At 41.9% G+C, this 16853-nt stretch overlaps 1 protein-coding gene across 2 annotated transcripts; it reads right to left on the bottom strand.

Annotated features, from left to right (window-relative positions):
- Positions 1-1413: 1413 nt before the first annotated feature.
- LOC119180317 (uncharacterized) lies at positions 1414-15100 on the bottom strand. 2 transcript variants are annotated; one of them, XM_075868029.1, is made up of 8 exons: positions 15017-15100; positions 13320-13431; positions 8956-8970; positions 8796-8810; positions 8646-8660; positions 8495-8509; positions 2990-3098; positions 1414-1556 (listed from the first exon to the last, which is right to left on the bottom strand). In XM_075868029.1, the coding sequence occupies exons 2-8, from the start codon at positions 13420-13422 to the stop codon at positions 1463-1465; spliced, it is 366 nt and encodes a 121-aa protein (XP_075724144.1). In that variant the 5' UTR covers positions 13423-13431; positions 15017-15100; the 3' UTR covers positions 1414-1462. The 2 variants fall into 2 exon arrangements, with proteins under 2 accessions (XP_075724144.1, XP_075724146.1); XM_075868031.1 differs by lacking the exons at positions 1414-1556; positions 2990-3098 and adding an exon at positions 7963-8350.
- Between the last annotated feature and the right edge of the window lie 1753 nt (positions 15101-16853).

Raw genomic sequence — 16853 nt, 5'->3', positions numbered from 1 at the left:
CATTACAAAACGTCAGGCATAATTCTTCATCGTCGTCAGCCACAGCACGAAAAAAAAATGGCACGAAATTCCTTACGAGAGTGTAGCGGGTACCACACTTCTCCGAAGAATCACGATGGACGGGAGAGCGAATGCCTGGCAAGTTCCCCACCGTGGGTATGAGCCAGAAGACAAGATGAACGAGAATACCTGCCCCCTACACAAAAGTTGTGATGATGTATGGTGTAGGGGGCACCCTTCAAGTGGGCTTGCAGCAGTTACCCAAAGAGTGTAAAAAATATGCTCTGAAAGGCCCCTCTTCGAGCTTTCGCTGTGACCGTGCCACGCGCTCTGTGCAGACCTGACGATTTTCCTTTTTCTGCGTACAAGCGCAGGGCGCCCAGAATACTTCGCTTGGTGCCTCATAGAATTGAGGTAAATGTATGCATAGTATTAAGAGCCACAGACTTGATTGTATGATTGACTGATTGATTGATTGATGTGGGGTTAAACTACCTAAAACCATATATGAATATAAGAGACGCCGTAGTGGTGAGCTCCGGAAATTTCGACCACATGGGGTTCCTTAACGTGCACCCAAATCAGAGCCCGCGGGCCTACAGCAAAGGGCCACAGAGTCTTTGAACAATTTTGTAAACTATCGAGAATCGTTGGTGTCACTCACGGTTAATTAAGTAAACAAAGTGTGGCCTATAACCAGGCTCATAACATGCACTGCACAATATATGTCCTTCTTTCTACAAGTCTACAATAGTTAGCATTTTCTCAAACGAAGCCGCCTGCGTGTTTAACCCGAGAAGAAGCGGCGGAACGGTGCTCCCTCTGGAAGGCCTACGTTTTACGTTCTGTTGTGAGCCCATCTTGCATGACGATAGTTATAGCGCGAGAACGGAACGACGACACAGAGACAAGAAGGACATGAAGGACACGAGCGCTCGTTTCCTTCGTGTCCTTCTTGTCCCTGTGTCGTCGTTCCGTTCTCGCGCTATAACTATCGTCATGCCATACCAACTAGCCCAAGCTGCCACACCCATCTTGCAATTTATTTTAGTTACGACGTTGGCCGGCAATATCTTTTGACCGCCTGTACCCGAACTTGCACGCGTACAAGCATGTTTACCCCAATAAATGGCTACAAATTAGGCGGGTTTTATGATAATGACAAACTGCGTCAGAAATGCGCAGTATATTAGTGTTTATGAGGCTGAGGTCACTGCTATAACATACCAATAAGCGGCTATTGATCTTTAGAAACGCCTCGTGTGAACTTGCGAAATGCATGTTATTACGCTGAATATCTATCTCAGTATTCGGCTCCGGTAAAAATATTAGTAATTAAGTTATCTTTCTTTATTATCTTATGAAAAAACAAAAAGAAAAAAATGCAATCTTGCCACCACAGACACTGCGACATTCTCAACGGTGAACTCGATTTTATTGATCGCTTTAAATAATGTTTTTGTTACGTTCGACAGTAATAATAGAAGTAGCAGCAAGTAGGCCACTTTCCGTTGAGCCAGTGTATACAAGGATGATCCGGCTTAGTTCCACGGCATCTGCATGAAAAAAAGCAACATTGATAGACATAATATGTCGACACGATTCCATACAATGTTTCTTATTTATTTTTATTTATTTTATTTTATTTATTTATTTCCATATACTACAGACCTTCTCGGTCCAAGCAGGAATGATAGTTTAGACAATTATTACAGTGCTGTCAAAAGTGACGATCTCATTAAAAAACAAAAAAAAGCTGTTCATGTTTTTTTTATACAGAAAACATGAAATCTGACCTCGAACCACCCAGATTCTTCGATTGTAAGCCTTGGTTGTCAGTAGCTTCGAAATGCGTTATCTGTACCATCATACCATTCCCAACGACTGATATTCTTACGACTTTGATAAGTCTCTCACCAGTCCGTGTTTAAATACGGGTGAGTGCTTTCCTCCGCACCTTCGGTATTCTTGTACACACGATATATCTTCTTCCTGCCACTCATTTCTTAAAGCACGTTACAATGTAAGCACTAGACGTCTAGCTTATTAGTAATTAGCGCTTGTCGGCTACGCGTTGTTATCTCCGCTTGCGCAGTCGGAAACACAAAGGTAAGTGGATCAGTGCATCGCACGTGGTCAGCTGATTAATAACTCCAATCTTGATTATCTAATCTCTTTAAGAGTGCTTGCTGCAATCTATGCAATCAATAAAGTAACGAACCTTTCACCATCTTTTTGTCGAATGATTCTCTGTTATGAATGCAAGTACACGATGAACAAAAGTGAGAGTGTTTGGGCTTGAAATGACTTTTGCAATAATGAAGGATACTTGTTCAAGTTTTACTCAAGGGCTAAGGAGTAGCCGGTGCCATAATTGGGCACCAACATTTCCTTATATATCATATCAATAAAAAAAAATGGAGACATTGTAAGCGATGCATATGTGCTCGCGGTTTGTTCACGGAGCGGTTGTCAGTTTACAAAGTAAGCACGACACCAAAACATTTACTCTCACTGATGCGATGGGGCATATCATTTAGTAAGTGCAAATCTTACCGGAATTACGCGAATTACTTCTTCGGAATGTGAAGTGATGCAGCGCGTGCTATTTTAAAGACGGATGAATAATAAGCATTGCTGGTACTCTGAACTACACGACAGTGTTCAGCGGAATCACTACTCTTTGGTAGCAGGAAACAGTCGGTCGTCATGACCAATGATAGCAGTCACTGATTTAACCTTCTGTATTTTTAAAAGGAGTAAGTTACGAATTAAGCTGTAACTGTGTACAAGTTGTGCCATGATCATTCCAACATTCATGAAAGAAAGTAACCGAAATAGGTAGCGCATTACCAGTGCACAAGTACTGTATAGCTTTACTGTTAAATATCAAGGAACATTCACAAAGTCCATCATTTAGAGGCTATCTCAGCATTAAACAACAGCGATATCAAACAACGAAAATCACGAGCACTTGAGGGTCACTTACCTGGTCACTCTCATTTTCCCGCCTCGGCGGCACTGCCAGTGTTCACAAGGAAATTGGTGTACCACGTATTTCTTTGCAAGAAGGGTCAACCCATTACGTGTGCACGTAACTGAAAAGGACAGAAACAGGTGCCGACGATTAATTTTTTTTTGTTTATAGCAAATCAGCCATGAACAAATTTCACACGCTTTCCTAAGACTGATTCCACCTTGACCCTACCATCAGCCCCCTCGGTCCAGCACCATATTTAAACGCCTCATACAAGAGAAGGGCTCTCTCTGCCCGGCGGAGAATTGCAGCGAATACCGCGCAACTTTCGTTTCTTTGGCAGCTGAAACTAACCCCCTTATTCTAGAACGTCCCTTCACTCAACGCTTCACCTTGAAAGTTGAAAGTTGAAAGTTGAAATTTTATTTCACCACAACGATACACCGTGATTCACACAAACAAGAAACAATTGTGGCATGGAAAGTAGGAAAAAAGCTGCGCTATAGCAGCTTGACTAGCCCCACCTCCCATTTGTACAAGGCAACAGAAACAATGGCACACCAAGCTCCATACGGTGCTCACGTATGATTGAAAGGAAAAAGAAAAGAAAATAACATTCTAGTGGTTGTTTATGAAGTACAGAATAGATGCACACTTGGGTGTTTACAAACAAACAATTTTTGGGAAAAAAGGCAACCAATATAAGACGCTATAACAGAAAGGGGTACACTTAAAATTTCATGCATTTACAAGTACTGGGTGTAATTTTTCTGGGTTTATAGCTCCTTACACAAACAGGTTTAATATATCACTACTTGAAAGGAGACGCAATTGCTGTTCTGTGAGCTTGAACTTATTTAGTATATGGGGAACAGAGTGCTTTAGCATTTGGAGTCCGTAATTTGTTCGCGGTCGGGGGATGTGCCAGTGTTCAGAACTCCGCATCGGACGCAACGAAATTTTCGGCTGTAAATGTGCTAAGCCTCTCAGGTTTGCGCAATTCTTTCGAATTTCAGACCTCAAAGACAACAACAAGTTATGTTCATATGCAACACAAAATTTTAAAACTTTAAACTTGACAAATAAATGGGATGTGTGTTCTCTGTAACCTATATTTGCAACAGCCCGCAAAGCGCTTTTTTGAAGTGTATACAACTTTTGTTTTGATGTTTCAGTTCCAGAAGCCCATACCAACTGACAATAGCGTAGATGAGAACAAAAAAGCGTATTAAAGATAAGAAGTTTCTGGGGGAGCGGTAGAAACGACTGACACCTTCTCAGCACGCCAAGGGCTTTTCTTAGCTTAATACACAATTGTTCAGTGTGAGAATTCCAGAACATAAGTTGATGAAAGATGACGCCCAAAGCTTTGACAGTCTCTGAAAGTTCGATATTGAAATTATTTAGCATCAGTTTTTGTGTGTACGTACATGTCATTCCTTTCGCACGGAAAAGAACGGCCTTGGTTTTAGAGCTGTTGATCTGTAACGAATTTTGGCAGGACCATTTCGAAAAATTGACTAACGTTTTATTAGCTGTTTTTATCAAATCGTCTATATTTGTTCCCGTAAAGAATAAGCTTGTATCATCCGCATAAATAATGTACGTTATTGAGTGATCCACATTTACAACATCATTGATATAAAGGTTAAATAGAAGAGGTCCTAAAATGCTTCCCTGTGGTACACCGCGTTTGATTTTTTTGGGCATAGATGTTTGCCTATTTATAGACACACACTGGTACCCATCACTAAGGTAGCTTCCTATTAAATCGAGCGCGATGCCTCTAATCCCGTAATAAAACCATTTTTCTAACAAGGTTTGGTGATCAATTCTGTCGAACGCCTTCGTAAAGTCTATGAATACGCCTAATGTTAGCTTTCTTGCTTCAATGTTGCCCAGTATCAACTCTTTTTGATGCAACAGCGCAATCTCCGTCGATACGCCAGACCTGAACCAATATTGTGCTGTTGTAATCACAGAATGCGAGTCCAAAAATTTATACAATCTAGTGAAAATGATTTTTTCTAGAGCCTTTGAAAATATAGGTAATACCGATATTGGCCGGTAATTACTCATTTCATTTTTGTCACCACCTTTAAAAAGCACTGCAACTTTGGCATTTTTCATCCACTTAGGGAACATACCTGTGCTTAAAACAATATTATAAATATGCGTCTGGCAGGGTGATAATAAATCAATAACAAAGATAACCGGTTCCATTTTTATGCCGTCAATGTCCTCACTTTTGCTTTTTTTAAGTTTCATGAAAACGTTGTTTATCTCAGTTTGCTCCGTAGGGTCAATAAATATTGAAATATTCACTCGAGAAAGCCGATGGGAGTGCCGTCTCTAGGCCCGGAAAGTCACTGCATATCGGCGATAATCTGCTGCGATTCTTGAGTAGCGTAGCGTCATTTTCAGCCGAGCAGCGGCGAAGTGCTTAACTCTGTCAAGTGAAGGGTGAAAGTCGAGTCGAGGAGCGTTTGTGAATACTGGGGTAAGCGTTCACTTCATTGCCTTTTTTAATAAGAGATCACGCCATACCGTCTTGATCGCCTTCCCTGGAATCACCCGACTGTGAGAGATATCACACTCGACGCAAGTGGCATCGTCTGATCATCGATTCATAAGAGCTAAATTAGTCAATCTGTACAGATGGAACCGACCCTAACTAACATTGTGAAGAAACTAAAGATGTAAGAAGTCGGGTGGTTTACCTCTTCTTCTTTCTCGCTCTTCCAGTCCGCGTTACAATAGATTTCAGCGATGAGCGTACCATTTAATGTGGTGCCAGAAGGCTGAAAAGTGGGCAGTGCTATTCCGATCACACAAAAATGTGAGTCAATGTAAGCCAAAATGATCGCCCTAGTTCGCCCACAATCTCTTGCTCGAAACTGATGAGCCATGTAACTCGTTCCCACATAGTTGAATTTCTCACGAATTTAAGATTAACATGTTTTAAAAAATGGACATGGTTTCCAGCAAGGTCTTTACTTTGATCATCAAGTCGCACTATTATTTTGAGAATCCCAGTCCCTATTGCTTAGTTACTTAGCCAAACTGGCTTGAAATGTACAGATGTAAAAAAGAAATGAAATAAAATATCTTGCTTTGAATTTGCGTTGAAAACTCTCTAGAGAACGTTAACGAGCGGTAGAAGCCACGATACCTCACTTCTGGTTGTTCCACAAGGCAAAAGCGTCTTGTTTCAAAGGCGAAGCTTCTTACGGTTTATAGGGCAATACCTCCCTTCGGCGTACCCAGAAGCGTCTTCCTTATCAAACAACAGACGCCGCCTTATCATACAATAAATAGCTTTGCTCATAGCAAATAGTTTTAGAGCCTTGATAATGGCTTACGCTAATGTTCCTTGTTGGCAAATCTTGTACTTCTTAAGGACCACCAGGCTTCACGACCACTTGTGAAAGAACAGTGTGAGACCGTGCTGTGTAGTCTCGAGCTAACTATTCATTCTTCTCTTTCTTACTCCTCTTCTTTTCTATCTCTTTCCTTTCGATTGTTCTCCCTTTCCCCCACCCAAAGTGTAGGGTAGTCAACCGAGCCAAGCTTGGTTAATCTCTCTGCTATTCTTCTTCTCTCTCTCTCTCTCTCTCTCTCTCATGTTCCTCACTCGTTTTGTGAGAAGTAATGGCCAGGCTATAGGGAAGCATTCATGCGTGTCGCGTTTCTGTTCGCGTTTCACGACGCTCCTAAAGAGTGCGTACGCAGTATCTGTGTCTACTGCGTGCTCGTACATGCCGTTTTCGCAAGGGATTCTTCATGTGCGGTGTCCAAATATAAGTTTACAACTATAGACACCACGAGGATTAAATCGGGATCAGGGTGGTTAGTTGTCACGAGTGAGATGTGTCACTACACTCCAGGAAAAAAAAAACGGTATATCCCACGTACCAGAAAATTAACGTTATGCGAAGCATGCGGATGGAAGGTGACCGTGTTGCGTTTTTTTTATTGAACGACACGTCATGAAATGACGCTAAATATATGTACAAATGTTGCACGCGCAGATATATGTTGAAGAGTTGCAGATGTTTATATAATCAGTTGTTTGCACTTGCACAACGATGCCCACTAGAACATGCGTATTAGCAACACCAGAAGCTGATATGAAGCGCTGATGCTCGCGAGGATGCTGGCCCTGGACACTGCTACATAAACCAACTTTAGCGCATGACAACTAACCGCAACTCACGTTAACTCGACGTGACGGCTGTATCAAAAGAGTACATATCTAATGTTTATAAAATTGGGTAGCCAGCACTGCAACCACTATTAACGTTTCATGAAGATTAGCGTCTATTTGAAAAGAAGTTCCGAGACATGGCGTAGCTCTGTAGTAAGATGCTTCGGTGCCACGAAGAACGCTTGGGTTTGATTCCAGCTGAGACCCTGACATTTACTCTTTGCATTCGTCGGGTTGACGCTGCCGATGTCGGGTATGCCATAATGCTCGCGCGTTAAAATTGCCCACTTGTGTTCTCGTCGTTCCTGGGTAGATACCAAGTGTCGTGAAAGAACTTTTTGTTGGGCTAGTTGGTACAACATTTTTCAAAGTCAATTCGAGCGCGAACACACGACACAATCACTCACACATGCCTGGGTGTGTGCGTGTATGAGTGATTGTGCCGTGTGCTCACGCTCGAATTACCATTTAGAGACCAAGTGTCAATCACCTGTGGCACATACCCGCCTACCAGCGGCACATGCCCGCCCGTGGGTATGTGCCACTGTCTGGCGGGCAGTGTTTGACGAAGTACGCTACGGGATTGGGACATTATTCGTGTCTTGACTAGCGCGTCATGTTCGTGAAACCATCTTACCCTCCCATGCTAATTTTGGTTCACGCTCAGTTAAGCCAAAGGGTAACCTAGAGAGCACCCAACCGTAAGCACATAGATAGATAGATAGATAGATAGATAGATAGATAGATAGATAGATAGATAGATAGATAGATAGACAGATAGACAGACAGACAGATAGATAGATAGATAGATAGATAGAAGCAGTCAGAATACTCGTGCCAGTAATAGTCCTACGTGAGTCTAATGACGCGCGCCGAAGTGTCGAGATACTCTAGAACTATCTTCAAGTATTCAATCGACTCATACTCAAGTGTTGATTGGCTGTTGTTCGAAATAGCGAAGCATTAATTTTAACGAAATCAATAGTACTCGCCGTTGTGTCTGGTGACTGCAAAAGAAAAGGAATATTTTAGTTTAAGAATATTGTAATAAATTAGTCAAATGTTACATCAACTGACTCGGTCTCCAGTGTTACGCGATAATTGTTGGAAATAGCGAAGTATTGATTTTAGGAAAATGAAATAATACTTTCCGTTGCGCCCAATGTCTGCAAAAGAAGGAATACTTAAGCGTGATTAATTTTTTAATGAATTTGTCAAGGTAACAGATCATTTCACTCGTGCTTAACTGTCGTGCCACTATTGTTGGAAATAGTGAAGTATCGATTTTAAGGACGTCAAATAATACTCACTCCTACGCCTTGAGTCTGCAAAAAAAAGCAGTGGTTTATTTTAGCAACATTTTAATAAATTTGTCAAAATAGCACATAGCTTGAGTCATGCCCTGGTTTTGGGTCACATTTGTTGGAAATATGATACTTAAGGAATGTAAATAATACTTACTCTTGTTCCATGTGACTGCGAAAAAAAAAACGGTTCCATTTTAGCCTTATAATAATAATAAATTTGTCGAAATAACTGATCATCGATTCGTGCTTTCGTGTTGCGCGGCTATTGTCCGAAATAGCAATTTATCTATCACATAATACTTACCGTTGTACCTAGTACCTGCAAAAAAAGAGATCAGTCTAACTTCAGCATCATTTTAATAATTGATTCAAGATAATAAATCAACTGATTTGTGCACTAGTGCCATGCCACCATCGTTGAAAATAGCGAAATATTCATTTAAAGGAACTAAAATAATACTTACCCCTGCGCCTGGTGACTGAAAAAAAAAAGGCTTAGTTTTAGTAACATTGTAACATTTTTTTTTTAAATAGCACATTGAAGGACTCGTGCTCAAGTGTTGCGTGACTTTTTTTAGGGCATAGCGTAGTACTCATTTTAAAGAAGACAAGTAATCCATGTCATTGTGCTGAGTGAGCGCAAAAATTTTAGCATTCTTTTGATTAGTCAAACAACACATTTTATTTATAGCATTGTAATATAGGAAGCACGACGAGTTGACCTGTGGTTTTCAATTAAGTGGTTGACATACACCCTATTTGCATGTTCTTGCTAGTAATATAGCAAATGAAAGATGATGTCTGTGGCGTAAGTGAAGTCATAGGCTACAAAATAAAATGAAGAGACCAAAGTCGTGTTTCCATATTCGTTTTTATGATTATGAATAAATAGAGAACAGATGATGGCTAGAGGCACGAGGCCTTCGATTTCATATATTGTCGCTTCTGTGAAGCGTAAACAGCCATGATAATGGTATCTGGAAAACAGAAAGCAACATGAAAAAAAAAGAATTATAAGTGGTTGAAAACCTCTGCACAATAAGTCATTAGCACACGTGTAATAAAAGCTCCCAACAAAACAACAAATTCAAACACTCAAGGCAAGGAACGTTGTTTTTGACGCTGTCGTGTATTGCAGAACTTGGAAATGTTTTTTTTTTTTGAACATCTTACTTTGCAACAAGTTTTCAACACAAGATGATGTGATTCTTTTTTAGCAAGAAACGAAATTTGTTTAGGCTCATTTGCGTAGGCGCCACTCACCTCTTTTTCTACGTTTGATCAAAGGAAATGCTGGACCGAGTTCCTCAGTGATAGGGCGAACGCCGCTGATGGCGTTACCTTCACGACGGGGTGAGGCGCCACACAGCACACTTGTATCTCCAAGTGTGGCAGTCGGCTGGGGGGAAGAGGTGGGGGAAGTGATCTGGAATTCTGGGAATAACCAACACACGCTGACTGAATATTTATAAGTGGAAACACTCTTGGTACCACGAACCGTTGCTTTACGTACCTGACATGATAGCTTTGTTTTGAATAAGTTCAGCATAAAAACCAATTTTCGCGTAGAAGAACGCGTCGACCTCGTTTCGCAATCGGCAAAGCCTGTGGACGTATGAAAGCACTCCTTTTCTGAGAAAGCGCTTCAAAATTCGCTCTCGACATAAAGCTGACTTGTGCCGGCATATTCCGACATTCGAACGCAGTCTACGCAAATCATAGGCAGACGCCGTGAGCGGTTAATGTCCGCCAGCAACGGCTCCGACTGACGGCGAAAAACGGCACCACAACGGCGCCGAACGCCAAACTCGCGATGTGTATGGCGCATATGGCGGCACTTTCATCACGGAAGCCAATTCAAACAAGCTTTACGAGAGTCCATTGACTTTTGCCGAATTGTAAGCTCTCTTTTTTCGCTTCTACCTTCCACTTTTGTGTCAAGTGGACACCGTTACTGCCTTTTGGCTGTTTGTTTTTTAAGACTCTAGGTGTCAGTGCGTGTGCGTCCACATGAAAGGGCGCTATATTTGCCAAACACCAACGTATTGTCTCGGCTTTCCTGTATCAATGAAATATAAACAACCAAGCACTTCTGTGAGGACACATTTCATTTTCGTATTGTACCAATTCATGTGATGAAGGAACTGCCTATCTTTTTTTCTCTGTATTTTTAAACCGCTACTATAGCCGTTGTTTTCATTCCTGTGTTGTGGTAGCGCTGATCACGTGACCTCGTACTGCGACGAGAGTGAGCCTCGATTGGAAGGGGAAGGGGCGGCGTGTGGCTGCGAGAGGCGTGAGAGGAGGATGAACCTTCGAGAAGCACGGCAAGATATAGGGTGACGGTAAGGCACACTGAAGTGTACAATAACATATCAGTGCCAGCGTTCAGGAGTTCCCGTTTTCGAGATGGCAAACTTTTCTCGTTCTCCAGATGAAGAAGCCGCTTGGAGAGTCGAGTGTCAGCGAGAGTTGACGCGAGAGCAGGCACGCTATATCGGTGAGCCAACCGTGACTTTGGCGCATTGGAGGCTGAATATAAGCGCTAATGAACGAAAGACAGAAACACGTTCTATGTCAATGCACAAACCCGCCCAAGAGCCTTTCAGAAGTACAGGAAACGCTACAGAAGTACGATATAGCTTCACGAAGGATGGGAGTGAGCTTCACCATTTCGACAGTATTCGCGAAGTGAAGCTGGCTGGATTTTTTTTTTAGGGGCGAAGCTCCTTAGGGCGTGGGCTGTGCGTCCCCTGTAGCCTGTATGTAGCCACCTCTAGTTTAGTTCTTGCAGTGTTCACTAGATGGCGGTACCGTCTCCTGTATGTAGCCACTTCTCGTTTAGTTCTTGTAGTGTTTACTAGATGGTGGTACTTGTAGCTGATGATGAAAAGATGCAAGATGTTATAAACTAGAAAGCGGTACTTGTAGTTGATGAAAGACGCGAGATCTTATAAAATAGGAATGATGTCACATATGGCGCGTGTCATTGGTTGAAGGCAATCGTTCGATTTAGTGCGGCGACGTACGCTAGGGGGAGCGATGTAATAAAATCGAGTGGGCAAAATGTACAGAGGATTCATGGTTTACCAGGTTTACCTCCGGAGCTTCGCCCACTCATCATCATTCACTTCGTGGATATGGCGGAATTTTTTTCGTCTATCTCTTTCTTTAAGTACCCCTCCAATTCTTTCTCTTTCTTTCGTTATCTGTGTTTTTTTCTGTTTCTCTCTCTGTATGTCCTCTGTCTCTAGCTTTTTTTTTTATTTCTCGTTCTCATGGCCCATGACAGCACTACCACTTGTTTCTCTGTCTCTGTATCTTTTTTCTCGCTCTATCAAACGTAGCAACGAAATCATATGTTTCCCACAGATACTTGTTCTGCTAGCGTTCCTCAATAACCTCTGGAGGGCAAAACTAATTGACAAAAATGCTGAACCTCTGTGGTCAATGAAAACATTTTTCAGGAACCAGCAATTCAAATATGCTAGACACACCAATGCTCTAGTGACGTTCTGGAGAATTATCCTGTGTTTTATTATCGGTTGGATACGCTGGATTGTTAATTTTTGAAATGTCAGTCTAAGTGTGACGGTTCCCATCCCTGTAATAAAAAAAAAGAAGTGTCTTGATAGCCCAGTGGTTACGAGACCTTCGGACATGGCTAGTCCTGTTTTAATCCCGAGCCACGAAAAAAAACACTTTGTTTTATTTATTTATTGTCCCCTATTCTCCAGTTCCGTTCTCCTTTCCACCTGATTTCTTTTCTCCGAGCCGAGATGTTATATAAAGAAAAGATCGTCAGTGATGGTGAGAGTTTTCCTTGCACAACATAATTTTTCCTTCAGTTTAAAACTGCCTTGCTATTGGAACAACGCTTTGAAGTTCTTTTTTTTTGCCCCATAACTGAAGCAGAATGAAATTGCCTCTATATGAACTACACGTTGTCACGTTGGTTGACACTGAACAATTTCAGGCTCTTCTCGAAGGCTTACAGGATTGCTATTTGCATCGCAAAAGCTTTGCCAGCATTTTGCTTTACAATATGAAATACCGATATTTTGCGCGGATGTTTGCTGGTTCCAATACTTTATATTGCCGCAATTCATGATACGTTGAATTATTTATGGCATGCTAGGTGCTTTTTATAACCTAGCTAGAACTGATATTATTGGAGTTAGCACTATCGTAAATGATCGAAATGAATAGATAACCTGCTAGTCAAGTTCTCCATATACTCACAATCATTTAGGGCAATCGTAGAATATACGAAGTAAAGGCGTGACTTTGTGAGTTCTTTGGCGCATGCGGCTCTCGATATATAGCAAGGTAGATATAAACAAAAAGCCGAAATGACTGAGTTTACTAATAAATTATTCGCATTTCGAACACATCCCTGTAGCGTTTATTTTTTAACTTTGAAAATTTTTAGCATTCATTATGCGCACCAACGATCCAAAATTGTCAATGCTGATCTGCACATTTTTTTGTCTTGTGTAGCAGGCTTGTTGTTGTTATTGTTATTGTTATTGTTATTATTGTTATTGTTATTGTTATTGTTATGGCTATTGTTATGGCTATTGTTATTGTTATTGTTATTGTTGTCGTCGTCGTCGTCGTCGTCGTCGTCGTCGTCGTCGTTGTTGTTGTTGTTGTTGTTGTTGTTGTTGTTGTTGTTGTTGTTGTTGTTGTTGTTGTTGTTGTTGTTGTTGTTGTTGTTGTTGTTGTTGTTGTTGTTGTTGTTGTTGACCTAAAAAACTTTTGCCAAGACTGAAGGCCGTGCGCTGAACCTGCCCCGTTGCTCCACGTAAATCAACAACCAACTTACCGTTTTCCTCCCGTTGATGTTGTGCTTCAGCCTCATGTGCGTTCCATGTGAAATAGCTCAAACACAGTAGCATGATTACAGATAGTTTGATCGTCATAAACATCGCAGCCCTCTGGAAGACCATCGTAAGTTTCTCATAAGTCTCACAAGCACGATACACCGTCGCAGTTACTATAGTTATACAATGGTAAGCTGGAACAGTCAAATACACAGTAAAAGAGGGCGAAGGATGGGCTCTTGCATGCTTGTACAGCAATTACCAGTATTTGTACTCGACCCCACGACTTTTGGATTAGCATCCGAGTGCTGTTACCACTAGGCCACTGTGGCGGGTAAATATGAAATACCATTACCAACAATTCTGAGAACGCTGGCTGGACACTGTAAGCTTAGCAACAATCCAATTTTTTCCTGCCTAATTATATGTCAGAAGAATCGTTAAAGCCTGCGTTTGCCACATCGACGCCGTAATATATCGAATATGACTGTTACAGTGCGATAACGTCCGTATTATATGGTTTGCTAAAACCTTTACGCTGTAGCGCAGGCATAGTATGTACTCTTGTATTGCGACACGAAACGTAGACAACCGGTGCATGCCGTGACTAATGGAAAGTTGAAGGAATAATTCACATTGCGTAAGCAACTGAAGAAATGTGTTCGTCGTTCACATGAAAAAAAAAATGTTACCAGTTGGCAGCTGGCCTATATTCCCTCGTATACAACCTAAAGGCACCAAGTCTGCCAGTACGATACCCTCGTAATGAATAAGGGAAAGAAGTGTACACTTAAGGGCTCGTGTTTCCGTGTTCTGACACAATATTAAGGAGATATAACAAACAATAATGCCAAGGAAAGTATAGGGGAAGTTATTAGACCGAATCGTAATGTAAATATGAAGAAAGAAAAGAAGGTGAAAAGATAACTTCCCGTGCGCAGGAACCGAACCTGCAACCTTCGAATAATGACTTTAGGTTGTATACGAGAGACTATAGGTAGCTGCCGACTGCTAATAAGTTCACGTGCTACGTGACGCCACACAGGCTTATATAGAGTGTACCACACTCGCCGCCATGGCTACTAGTGGCGCTGACTGACATTCCCACGTTTAAATTCACATATTTACCCAATAAAGTGGCTGGGGGGATAGCTGCCGTGGTAGCTCAGTGCTAGAGCGTCGAACACAGTGTATATATATATATATATATATATATATATATATATATATATATATATATATATATATATATATATATATATATATATATATATATATATATATATATATATGCAGCTGTCCTCTAAAAACTTCTGGGTTGCTGTCATATCGTTCAAATATTTACGACATATTTCATTCCACCTTGTAGCATGAAAAGGCGTGATAGAAATTGCAGTTTTTACATACAGCTTGCTCATTTGCGTAATATAATAATTTCTGCAATGCGCTCTCTTTCTTTAGAGAGAGAGAGAGAAATATTTCAATTAAGAGATGGAGATGTTTGTCTCGCTTTTCGCCTGGCATGCTACTCGAGGTGCTGCGGGGTGATGACTATGATATATACAGTGATAAACACATAAGACATGCAGCTATGAAATATGCAGCCACACACATGAGTTTATATTGCATCGCTTCTTGTTATACGTAAAATACGCTATAAACACTACCTGCATAACAAATGTTTAGCACCTATACTTACCTCATGCCTGCCGCGAGTGCTGAGTTCCGGTGGATCATACGTTCAGATGGAGTACTTATACTGCACTGATACCAGTGACGTCTGTAGTATATAGCACTTGCAAGTATGCGAGCATTGCTAAGTATGCTTCGTCTACTTGCCAATTAGCCAATTAGTAGATTGACGTTCGGCCTTTCTACATGACCTTTTATCAGCCTTTCTTACTAACGTATCAGTCATTTAAGATTGGGGTGAACAAACTGTAGGTTTCAGGTCAAAATTTGGGGCATTCGAAACTTCGTCGTCAGCGGAAACGTTACCTAATGCTTATTGTCATTGCCTTAGCGCATTGCAAGCGGCCTAAAAGGCGATGAAAGAACACAAAAGAGTTTTCTGGAATATTTGAAAAAAATGAATATACAATAAGCCATGATGCCCTTCACTTTTTGCTTCACAACAACTGACAGGATGTTGATAACAAAGACTTTACTAAGAAGCTTTGCGTATTATAGTATATAATAAAGCAAACGTTCATTAGTAGTGACGGAGTAGGTGGACCCCAACGTGTGGTTCCTGTGCGAAGAGCTCATGTGCCCGACGCTCATTACATCTTTATCGCAAATGTATTTTGCCTCAACCCATTCCCTGTGAGACAGAAAGAGTTGCGCCGCCCAAGAAATACATAACTGCCGGTAGTGAGTGGCCTTGATAATGCAGCTTTACAGCGAAAGCTATATATGGCTAGGAATAATGAAAAACCATTCGGCATCGGTGTCACGAGCGGTTTCCATTGGCTGTGCTATGAGTTACGTTGTTCTCAGCGTCGTACTAAAGCACTCGCGCTATTGGCTGCGCGGTGAGTGACGTCATTCATCCCGTCGCAGCCGTGGCGCCGAGGACGCGCGCATCAGATTATGCTGAGAGCTTTCATACGGGTTGTCCTCGTGTCCTACGAACTACTGAACAGCGGACAATTTTAGAGGAGTGCCGACAGTGGAAACACGAGGGCTCGAAACCGCCGGGCCTATGCTGCAGTACGGGCACAAAAACAGGCCCGGGAGGCCGAGTGGTGGCAGCAACTGCTTACTGATGATCCGGCAGCCTTCTAAGCCGTGTTAAATCGCGAACGGCAGTGCAAGTGCAGGTGGCGGGTGGATCATGCAAACCGCGTCTGCGCGTTAGCTTGCGATGTCGAACGCTCGCGACAACGGCGCGCCGAACAAGCGGTGTTGCGGGCACAACAGCATCGACGAGATGATTGCTGGATTGAGTTCCCCGGGGAGAACGGGCTCCCATTTTCGGTGGTAGTTTCTCCAGTGGCACTTTTGGCTTTCGCTATTTAACCATTTGTACGGAGTGCTTGGATGGTGTTTCTTTTACTGTTAACCGATATGTGTGTTTGATCTATGATCTGCCGCTCCCAGGTAGTTGAACTCTACATTGTGCGAGAAAGAAAAAGAGAGAGATAAAGATGCAAGGAAGGCAGGGAGGTCAACCAGACGTTCATCCTGTTTGCAGCCCTGCACTGGGGGAAGGGATGAAGGGAAGGAAAGAGATAGGAGATATGGAAGAAAGATACACGCAATCACAAGCACACTTGTGTGTTCTCACATTGTGAATCTGCTGATGAATGTATCAGGAGAGGCAATCATGGAGTTTTCTTTTCTAAAAGAGACATATAAAAAATTGAAAGTAGGCTGAATATTACGGCAGTCCAAAGCGTGCAAAAGTAGCTATAATTTTCCAAACAATTGCATTCAAATGCGGTGATTCGTGATTGTGACGCGAACTAGAAAATGGTGTTTTGACTCAAAAGGAAGTCAAATCATGCACCTGTTTGAAACAATGTGAGTCAGAT

The sequence above is a fragment of the Rhipicephalus microplus genome, chromosome 7, assembly GCF_043290135.1.
Source record: "Rhipicephalus microplus isolate Deutch F79 chromosome 7, USDA_Rmic, whole genome shotgun sequence".
NCBI lineage: Eukaryota > Metazoa > Arthropoda > Arachnida > Ixodida > Ixodidae > Rhipicephalus > Rhipicephalus microplus.
Note: the sequence above shows the minus strand (reverse complement) of the source record. Positions and strands in the feature narration are given on the sequence as shown.